Consider the following 11,821-nt stretch of genomic DNA (forward strand, 5'->3'; position numbering starts at 1 on the left):
TTGTTGATTTTAGACAGAATTATAACAAAAATTACTTATTTGCTCGAGGCTGCATGGTTTCAAAATGCTATGTCCATTACTTCTTCCAGACACAACAATTACAAACGTGGAAGACACGAATGAATATTTGATATGATATAGAAGAAGTGTGATCTGAACGTGGTCCTGTGTTATACAAGTTATTCCTTGCGAATGGTGAAAAAAAGCCATACGTTCGTCTTATAACAGGACTTGGGCACATGTAGCTGGAGCGAGAAAAAATAAAACGAGACAGAGTTCTGTATTTAATAAAACTTTGATTTCTCCAAAATTTATTTTCCCTCTAAGAAAAGCTCTCATAGATCTTGGGTGATACTGCATTTATTTGATTGTTCTGAGTTACAGTCCAGTAGCAATTCAGTGATTCCGGAGTGCATGAATATTAGAACTTATATTTCTTACCAACTACTACCTGCCTGCAACTCTCTAGGTGTGTGCGCGCATAGTGATTCCCATTGGTATTAAATGTTGTTGACAACTTGATCTCCGTTTTTATCTCGTGAGTAAATAAAGAAACCGGCGAATTTCTTTTCAGGCACCACAATCATGCCCATTCCACTTTCCGCGGTGAGTAAATATTTCCAGCTGTGATGAGCTACAGAGAACATCAAACTAAGTCTTGCAAATATTCTGATGTCGCAAAAAAAACAAAAGGAAAAAACCCAGCTTTTTATGTTTTTTGTAGAAAACACCTAATTGCCACGCCTTGTACTTAATGAAATGTTAAAGTCGAAACAAAAATAAAAATCATAGGAAGAACAGTGATGGTCTCTTGACCGCAATGTCTCTGGAGATTTTATTTTTGCGTTTTGGCCTCGGTCGAAATAATTATCGTATCGTGTTGTACGGGTTTACCCTGGGTGCTTCATTTCCATGAAATGGTTCAACTGATTTGACATGAAAACTATTGACGTAACAATAATTTTAAGGCAAATGTTATGTAGACGTCTAAGCAGAATTCAATAAAACAAAAGGAACAGTATTTAGAGGCCATAAAAACGCATGTTTTAGAGGCGTGTCGTTTGCGCAAAGTTATGTTTTGTAACGTGAGCCCCCCAGAATATCTGAAGCTATGACTAGCAGGATACAGCCGATGGTCTCTCACCTTTTATTCACTAGAATGCCGAAGAGGAGAAAGGTGTCTCCTGTGGAACCAACGAATTTGCTTCACAGGGCACGTGCTTCAATGTAGTTTTTTTTCAACAGTGTTATTGAATTCGTGGTGATGGATTGGGCTCCAATCCAACCACACGTAACTTGCTCAAAGCTCAAAGAATCCTGAGCTGTATTTTGATCCATCAATTTTGTATTTGCATGGTTTAAGCTACATGTTCCTCGGGAAATCACGGCACGATTCTACATCTTGTGCCAGCTAACAGCAGTCCCAGGCCACATCTCTGCCGGTGTCGTGACCTATGACAAGCAACTATGGTCCAGAGAGTTACAGCACTCTCTACATCTGCACTTAGCGTCAGGCGTGTAGAAGCAGTCCAGCAGCATTATACCAAATACAGTGACGAAAAGGCAGTGCAATTTTAAATTAGCTGGAAGTCCACTCAATTTGTTTTATTCTTCCTCAAGGGTATTTCTTTTGTCCATGAGCTCTTGCGCTTCCATTGCATGTCCAAACCTCTCTGGGCGATCTCCCTGAGGACTCTCTTCCGATTCCAGAAGCTGCTAACCTAGTCGATCTCAAACAGATCACACATTCTGACCTTTCAATCAAAACAACAGGTCTTCTTGACTGGCTAATGGCGGATGAGGTGAGAGCGAAAACCTGCCTAGACTAGGTGACGGAGTTGGAGTGATTCTCGTCACTAGTTTATGTTTGGGCGTGGACTGTAGTTTGTCCAGTGTTCCAGAGTAGTTCACGGAGTCAGTGTCCCACTGTGTGTCCATGAAGTCTTCCGAACGCTCCAAGGAATTATCATTTAGGCTGCCCGACATCTTTCTAGCCTTCTCGGCGGAGGCTTTACGAACTGTTGGGGAAAGGTACAAACATGCAATGTTCAATGTACAGTGTGCACCTAATACAGCCCGTAGAGGATGTATATATATATATATATATATATATATATATATATATATATATATATATATATATATATATATATATATATATATATATACATCCTCTACGGGCTGTATTTAATCTTGTTAAACTCGACATTTATTTATCAGTGTATCATAGAAAGCCAAGATTGTGATCTAGCTAAAACATCCATTTTTGATATTGAACACCTTAGATTAAAAGGTGCATTGCCACATACGCTAACCAATTATGAAAGGGGGGGGGGGGGGGCTTGGTCCATGAATAATTCATTTTGAATTTACCTTGTACGTTTTGTTTATGATTTGCTTTCAACATTTGTTTTTTGCCATGATATGAATGAAAAATCTGCCAGTGTGTCAACCATTCATTCATAAAATATTTTCCATCTACATTTCTACAGAGTGATGACTCAACGCAGCAGGCCTGTAAGAATCCTGACATATTTACTGCGCTGTCCCACTGGAACGCCATGCTGAAGACACCAGACAACAGACCTGAGCCAGTAAATTAAAACGTTAGAGACACTGGGTGAACTCGTGCTTAGCGTATATCCTTAAACTATGTGCAACTATGTGCAACTACGTAGATCGGGATTGAACCTTTGAGTCCCGTTTACATTAACTATTGACAACTCGGAAGGTTAACATCCTATATAGCTACTGAGAAAGGAGTGAATGTTCAACCATATATATCTTGCATAAGCATACACACAGATATTCCAAAGTGACTGGCACAAATTCTCAAATGAATTGCAGTAAACCGTGTCGACAGACGGAGAATAAGAAAGAGATCGGTATTTTCGAAGCCGGTAAATTCAGGTTACAAAATGTTTGTTTATTCATAGGTGACATAGGTTCATAGGTTTTTTCAAATGAAATGTTTTTGGATGATTTTGCGTTGCAGCAAAGAGTAAAAGAAGCCCATTTCAAAGTGATAAAGTATCAAACGAACATGGAATGATGACTGAGAAAGTTAACCTGTAACAGAGGCTACCGATGAAAGGAAAAGGCTCCACAAATAAGCTTGAACTATACTCTATTTCTGTTAGTCTTCGCCTAATTTCAATTGTCTGTAAAATCTAGTCATATTCGCTTCTAAAAATGCCTTTAACCAGTGATTCGTAACAAAGCAAATTCTAGACATCGATATGTTGGAAGTCCATATTCTTGCACAGAAAATGAAATTTCGACGGCAAGAACTCAGTCTTGGGTGACGTCGTAATTATTCCAAAGCCAATGGCATGCTGGATATTGGGCTTAGTTCAGTATCTTTTGACGAAGGGTGACAACAGTTAGCTAAACTGCTATCCATTTTATTGTAAACCTTGTTTCTGACCCTGCCACATTTGACATTATCCACACGTTTTAGTGTAATATAAACCTCACAACTGAATTTTAGTTTATATCATGTAGTATATGATCTCAAGACAGTGTGATTTTAGAGTTGAATGTTCAGATATTCTGTTAGAAAAAATAATGTAGTCTATTCGCTGGGACAGTAATGTAGGCTGTGTTACCGCGTCGAATTTCTTCTTCTAACAGCATGTTGGTGCAGCTATTGTAAAATAAATTAGTCCCCGCTTCCATTGCCCGACATGCCACTTGTTTAGGGAATTAGAAAAAGTATTCTGACTGCATTTCCCTTGCAATAATATAGACGTACAACATATCAACGTGTAGAGCTTGTGTTCACTAACGAAAGGCAAATTTGGTATCGCGTATGACTGATTTTACACACTGCAGGAAATTGGCGACTGGCTAAAAGAAGTCGACATAATCCGCAATGCGCACTATCTCAAGAGTGAAACATAAAAATGATACACAGCATATTAAAATAGACCCAATAAAGGCCTGACAAAATCATAGCACAGATTTCACTTCTAACACCAGGCACATACATTCAAGAAACAATCTTTTATTACCAAAACATCATATATACGGTTAATAGAGTGATGATGCATGCAGTGATAAAATATGAGAGACATAGATATTAAGTAAAATAAGCTTCGACTAATGAAGTAGGTAAGTTAAACTGCGCCGCGAGAGGGACGTCACTTGCAGTTAGCTGCGACGAACTATTCCAATTCGGAATTGTCTTTGTGAACATGCCTGGTGATTTCCCTTGACAGGGGCATCTATGTACGTGCTTGTCTACACCACATTGGCTGAATCGTGTCTGGGCGCTAGTGGGTCTGTAAGAGAGAGTGGTTAGTAAGACATGTTACGGGTTACGTAGGCTACAAGTAGAGGTGCAACCAACTGTATATGTGCTCCAAAATAGCCCCAATTCCACAGATAGTATATTGTAATCAAAGCACTTGGGTGAGATACTCTATCCGACTTGGTAGTTAACCATGTGCATTTACCATTAAACTGTTCAGGTACATATGAATTTCTACATATTAGCGTAAAGGATTACAGTATGACCGTTTAATTTATGTGAACCCCACCGTCTTAAGCAATATATTGCATTTTAAGCAATAGATTTATTATACGGTGTACACGCTATATTTGCTCTCCACTATGTGACGGAAATACACACCTCTGAGACGTTGTTCTGTTAATCTAATACCAATGCTTCCAAGACGTTAGTCTTTAGTTTATTAGTATCAGTTAAGCATGGTTCGCTGGGCATATAAGTACATTGGTGAAGTTATCATTGAGCTTAAAAGCAAATGCGATTGATATGTCTGAAACAAGTCTTCCATTTTCAAAAGAAATATATTTAGCAATATCCTCTTTAAATCACCTCTATAAATCTTCTTCGCTCTTTTTGCTCCGAACCGCTTCTTGATGTAAGGAAACAGGTACATGGCAGCTAGCAGAAGTAGTATAACCCCGATAGGTGGCACCCTGAAATTATGCTTCAATAGTCTCATTCAGACCAAAAATATACCGCCGTATCCACGAATTTATCATATTTGAACTAGCTCTGAAGATCTGTGATTATACGTATACCATTACAGCCCTGTCTTGTTCCATAAACTTATTTATCTCCAACCGCCGTGCTTGAATGCATAATTCTCACAGCCCATACAAGGGAGATAACTACTGACACTTATAGCATATTTTGTACTTGTTTAATCTTTTCTTCAGTTTTGTTTAGTTTGTTTGAGAAATGTTTTTAGGGATCAGTGTTGATTATGGTTCCCACTAGGTCATTACTGGAGAGACTCGTCCTAAACAATTAGCCGGAATGCGTGTCAAAGGTCTAACTTGCCCTATAGTGGCAGTGGTTATTGTATACATGGTCCCCATCACTGTGAGGGGTATGCATTCAAGTGGCGATTGGAGCTGGAAGTTATCCAGTTACCACTATAGTTTAATGCTTGTGTGGGTTTACTAATGATGACACATGGGAGCACCTATCTGGAATTGATAGCTGGGACGACTGTGACTACGGACAGACAAATTATTTAGTAGTGCCCTGCAGTAGTGTACTGAAGTCAGCAAGGGAAGTACAGTACAGCCCACATCAAAACGAAAATCTAGCGCATTAGACCCACAGGTAGACGGTCGACAATCTCGCGGTAACAACGCGATGTCTCGTGCAGAGCTAACGGGGTATGCCCCCCATTCAGCGGGATCGGGAGTTCATCACCAGTTCAAATGTAGTCCGGCTGTAAGCAAAGTATGGCTCCACGTGTGGTCGCACAGCTCACGGGGCACGCAGAAGTCTGTCTCACGTGGTATGTGACCAACCGGTATGTCTATCATAGGTCATCGCTGGGCATTGTTCCGTTTCGTTTCCACAGATAATTAATGTAAAAAGAATATAAGAAAAGGACAGACACATATTCAGAATGGTTGAAGAAAACGAGCAGTTTTCCCACCGCCATATAGATAACCTTAGAAAGTCCTTGAAATTTTAATACGCCAATTTTCCATTTAATGCGTACAAATACAACAACGTATTAACATATATACAATCTTCGTGAAATAAAGCGCAGGTTTTACTTGAAATGAACCAAAAGTTACAATGAAATCTAACACAAATGATGTATGCAATTTTTATTTTCTTGTCATTTTTTCAGGACTATTAGATGTATTACCGCTATTCATGAGAAAGGTGTGTGCTGACGGCCACCGCGGCTCTAACAAAATAATGAAACCAATATTCGAAATCATGTTTGAAGCAGAATAATCTTGGAAAATCCTTGAAATTTAATGCGCCAAGTTTCCATTTAATGCGTACAACTGCAGTAATGTATGAATATATTCCGATCAGTCTTTACATCTTGTACAAACTTCGTTAACTGGATCTCAGGTGTCGTTTGAAATAAATTATATGTTAAAATAAAATCTTTGATCAAAATGACGAAAACAATTTTTATTTTGTCATCATTTTGTTTATGACTTTTTCTAACCGATTTGACTATATTATTACAGCCATTCATCAGGCAGCCTCAAGCACTACCAGGATAGTGGCCCCAAACACAACAGCAGTTCGACGAAGCCATGTTTGATGGAGAATGAAGTTTATGTGATTCTCCCCCTGAATCCTCCGAGCGTAACCTTACACAATCTTGCATGTATAGGCTATACATAAGAAAGACTTCTTATTTTTGTCTTATTTTTGACGTCATTTTCGTCCTGATAATAAGGGATAATTCATGTAAATGCGGCAGCCGCCAAATGAAGTAATCCACACCATCGCCTATAGACCTAATCCTCCTGTTTACAGAAAGACGATGTCATCGGAAAGACGGAGGCATGGTGTCATCTCCGATCCAAAATATATATTTACCACCTGTAAACTAGAAAATATACACAAGCATTTCTTATCAAAAAGAGATTTGTCTAGTTAAAACGTGCACCAGCTCCGAAGAAAACATTTTGAGTTGCAGAGACAGCAAAACGGCAATATTAACCAAGATTCAGTTTTTGTCTTTGACAAACGTTAAAATTACGAGAGTTTTCGGGAATATTGGATTTATTAATTACGTGAAAGTACAAAGCACACATTATTAGTTAGGTAATCACAAAGTTGGTTCGGTTATTTCCATATTTGGAAAAGTTATAGCTTGAAACGCATCCCTTGTAGATTTAACAGAATGGGTACGGACGGGCGGTTAATCTACCGGCATCAGACCTGCGGTAGCCAGCGGGTTAAACTAACACTGTGTACTCCCAGTGTTCGAAGATGTTGACGTCACAGATAGCCCCCCCCCCCCCCAACCATGGTGGTAAACAGTCCAAAAAACATTCGGTAAAATTGTATACAACAGTTATGAAGACAAAATTTTGCATCACAGAAGACTATATTTCCAACGGCCATATTAACCAAGATAGAGTTCCGAGAGTTTTGATTTATTTATTTATTTGATTGGTGTTTTACGCCGTACTCAAGAATATTTGACTTATACGACGGCAGTCAGCATTATGGTAGGTGGAAACCGGACACAGCCCGAGGGAAATCCGCGACCATCCGCAGGTTGCTGCGAGACCTTCCCACGTACGGCCGAGAGGAAGCCAGCATGAGCTGGACTTGAGCTCACAGCGACCGCATTGGTGAGAAACTCCTAGGTCATTGCGCTGCGCTAGCGCGCTAACCAACTGAACCACGGAGGTCCCCCCGAGAGTTTTGATGAATATTGGATTTATTAATTACCTGAAACTAAAAGCACACATTATTAGCTAAGTAATCACAAAATGGTTCAGGTTATTTGGAAAAGTTGTGAGCTTGAAACGACAAACCAACAAAATATCCACAGGCATTTCTTATTAAAAAGGGATTTGTTTTGTAACAACGTACTACAGTTCTGAAGTTTGAGTCTAAGAAGACTTATTCCTACGGCAATATTAACCAAGATACAATTTTGTCTTTGACGAACCTTACATTTCCGATAGTTTTCTGGAGTATTGGATTTACTTATTACGTGAAACTACAAAGCATATATTATTAAACTAATCACAAAGTTAGTTGAGATATTTCAATATCTGTAAGATTTAAGAACTTGAAACGCACCTCGTATACATTTAACACAGTGCGTGCAGAAAGGCCATTAAGTTTCCCGGCGATAGATCGGCAGTAGGACTCCAATGCATGATGTTTGTGGAAACCACGACCATACGCAGGCTGCTGATAGACCTTCGGGCAATATATAGAATCACCTGGTTTCAGTGTGCTTTTTTACCTCAATCCGTATCATACACTCTTTTGTTGTACGGATATTTGGAATGTGAAAACAAAAACACAGCTTACAGAGAACATGTATATTTATAGGTCGTTGTGGAAGTTATTTACACAATCCTGCATGCATATGTTTTGCATTTGCCAAAATAACATAGCACAATAACAATTCACGAAGACGGCATGATGTCTCCCATACCAGGCATAAACTTGACCACCTGTAAACCAGAAAATACACACAAGCATTTCATATCCAAAAAACTTTCATTAAAAATGTACAACAGTTCGGAAGACAAATGTTTGGAATGCATACGACTAATTTATCAGTTTATTTAAGTATGTGGAATTGCAAAGCACACATTATATTTTGGTTCGGATGTTTCCATATCTAGTAGAGTTTACACCTTGAAACGCATCCCCTACACATTTAACAGAATGGACACGGAACGGCCGTTAATCTACTGACGACAGATTGATGACAGATCGGCGATAGTCCTGCGGTAGCCAGTGTGCTAGGCTAACACGGCCTGCTCCCAGGAACTATGTTGACGTCTCAGACAGCCCCATGGCGGCAAACAGACACGGTGATTAGGCTAACGGGAAAGTGGAAAACACGGTAACAACGAGAAAGAGATAGCCGAGAGACACGCGAGAGACAGCCGATAGATACGCGAGAGACAGCCGAGAGACACGCGAGGGACAGCCGACAGATAGGCGATCGAAAATCAGACAACTTTCCGTTTTGATGAGGGCGGTACCGTACACAGGTGTTCAAGGTAAGCTTATGGACAAGACAGAAATGTGATTATATACGTAATCACAGCCCTACAGAGCTAATTTATATAATTTGTATAATAATTTGATAACAAAGTAATAAATTGCACTTATAAGAAGTAAAAACGGTCACGTGGCCGAATACTTACAAGAGGGCAGCCCAGTTTATTCTCTTATAGAGGGGAGGTAACTCCCAAGCCAGGGCGCTGGCAGGGCTGCTGTAAACAAAGGTGCCATACAACATCAAAGGCCATTGAACAGTAAGAACGTAAGTGTAGTTAAAAATAATGGTAGGTCTACGCCATTCATTTGTGTCATTGCTTATCGATGCTATTTACTGCCCGAACATTAAAATTTCGTGGATGAATATATATTTCAAACATGCATTATTTCGTGAACCTGAACACACATGTAAGAAGTTCAAAATATATAAATTCATTTGCGAGGGGACATGCAGTATATTTGGATGTCTATGTACATTGCACACATGGATGCGTATAGTGGCATAAGATATGGTTTGGTGGCGAGTTTCCAGACAGCATGTCGCTACCTTGTGGATGAAATAATGTCGAAATTGCGTCAATGATTCATTTAAAAAATAATGGTAGGTCTACGCCATACGTAACGTCTACCTTATAGGCCTGCTAATCTACAAAAGCCAGTCAGCAGACACGATCAGTTTAATTTCCTATTAAATATGCGGATAATTTACTGGCGCTCAACCTTCTCCAAACAACAGGTCGCCACAATATAAGAGGAAATGCAATCAAAGTATACAACATGCAATCTTACAGAGGTGCGTGGTTTGTAGGTTCCGCTCTGATAAGCCTATTCAGAGACACCCGATATAACTATTGCTCTTCTGCCCCTCTTTACCCTGAAACCGCGTCTGACGTGTGCTGACGGTGTGTTATAATAACTCCTGCAAATTCGTCCTATTCGTAAACAGGGAGTTGCATTGTACCGCAATCTCCTCTGACAATATATGGGGTTTTACTGAGACATAATGCAAACCTGCCATCATTTAGCAGAACCAACACACGCACGCTGTGAACTAGTACACAATTCTTAAATGCTATTAGCAGCGGTCAAAAACATTGGCGTTATTAAAGTTTATACGCTAGTCCGAGGGTGCAGTCGCCAAAGTGTATGCAAGCCTAGGCATGGCATGGAGGCTTACCTGTTGTTGCTAATCTCATTTGCCGTCATTTTGTCACTTGTCAGTCCTTGTGTACAGTACAGGCTGGTCCTATCTGCTCTACATTAGCCGGGTTATCGCTTTTATCTTTGTCGTATAACCAAATCTTCCCGTGACATGGGGTGTCTCAGGCCTGCTACAGTGCACACACCCCACACAGCCAGTACTACTTGGACACACGGCAGATGATCTGCCTCACCCACACTCTACTGGGTGACGCCAGCCGGTTATCTGTTATCCACCTATGATTCACCTACGTATTAACCAGAGTAGTTATATAGATCTATTAAAGCAGGAGCACGTTAGAGACGTGAAGATGAATTGTAACCTGCTACGCTGTCAGTGAACCGTTAGAGTGTAAGTACACGGCTCCGTCCATCAGCCCGCAAACTTAGCCCATGCATTATGTTCACGGCATTATCTGATCATTCTCACCTATTTTCTTTCAGTTTCACTCAGACAAGCCATACAAAACGCTAGGCGTAATGTGCACTACATTCCTTTCAGCGACAAGGCCATACACTTAAGCCATTTGAAAGAAAAAACATACAAAAGTGTATAAAAAGAACACAGAAAGGTGTATAGAGGCAAAACGGAATAATGTACCAGAAACATAAAATCAACCTGTGAATTCTATGAAGCAAACACGCCATACACAAAAAGTATAAAACTAAATAAATAAATAAGAAAAGGCAAGCATAAAAGCTCAATATGAACGCACAAGCCATGTTTTCAACTTTTCACCATGTCACAGATAGAAGCCATAAAGACGTTTTATTTATTTATTTATTTATTAGATTGGTGTTTTTTTTGCCGTACTCAAGAATATTTCACTTATACGACGGCGGCCAGCACTATGATGTTTGGAAACCGGCACAGCCCGGGGGATACCCACGACCATCCGCAGGTTGCTGACAAACCAAAAAGATGTTTTATACATGTAGGTCACGTAGGTATGAACCAGAAGCATGTTAGAGCTTTCACATTTGCAAATCACAATTTGTGCACTATAGAAGAGTTGGATACTAATAGCTTTGTATACCCTCAATGTTGCTATAGTGAAACATGTAGGTAAGTGATGGGAGAAGACACAGGCCTACGTGTACATGTATATGCAAAACAAGGCAAACTCTGAATATTGAAGTCAGCATATTTGGTGTTCTGTATTTCGGCGTAATTATGTAGCCCTCTTCAGAAGTATATATATCTATATATAGGGAAAACAATCACAGAATAACAGAGATAATGAAAAGCTACATGTAGAACTAAATAATCATGCGCTTGGGTAAACTCCAGAGTCACAAAAAAGCATACATCGGTACCCACTGAAGAAAGAGGGTGTGAAAGGGTAAAAAGGAGACATAATATGTAGGGGGTGGCTATTTAAATACAATAAGCTCTTCTGAGGCTTTTAACCCATGGTTCATTGTAGGTGCAAGTATATTCAAATTACGCTCAGTGTGACATCGTGGTATGACTACCAGAGCAACCGGGAATGCGGAATTCGCAAATCTCCTTCCCGCCTGTATCAAGATGGCCCAAAGCTGTGAACTCATTTGTTCTTTCCTTTATTACGTCAAAATTTATCCTGGCCTTCCTATATTTACTAGTTTTATTTAAAGTTA

General features: G+C 39.7%; 1 protein-coding gene across 3 annotated transcripts in view; it reads right to left on the minus strand.

Moving 5' to 3' along the window:
* The window catches only part of LOC135461298 (uncharacterized), a 16,515-nt gene extending 6,041 nt beyond the window's left edge, over positions 1 to 10,474 (minus strand). For 2 of the 3 annotated variants that reach the window (XM_064738315.1, XM_064738318.1), the window contains exons 1-2: positions 10,179 to 10,474; positions 9,148 to 9,216 (exon numbers count right to left, since the gene is read on the minus strand). In XM_064738315.1, coding sequence (XP_064594385.1) covers positions 9,148 to 9,216; positions 10,179 to 10,207 — 98 coding nt within the window. In that variant the 5' untranslated portion in view covers positions 10,208 to 10,474. Of the gene's footprint in view, positions 1 to 326; positions 2,019 to 4,840; positions 4,945 to 9,147; positions 9,217 to 10,178 lie in introns of those variants that run through there. The other variant, XM_064738317.1, reaches the window with a different exon arrangement.
* Between the last annotated feature and the right edge of the window lie 1,347 nt (positions 10,475 to 11,821).

Source organism: Liolophura sinensis, chromosome 1 (genome assembly GCF_032854445.1).
Source record: "Liolophura sinensis isolate JHLJ2023 chromosome 1, CUHK_Ljap_v2, whole genome shotgun sequence".
NCBI classification, from domain to species: Eukaryota; Metazoa; Mollusca; class Polyplacophora; order Chitonida; family Chitonidae; genus Liolophura; species Liolophura sinensis.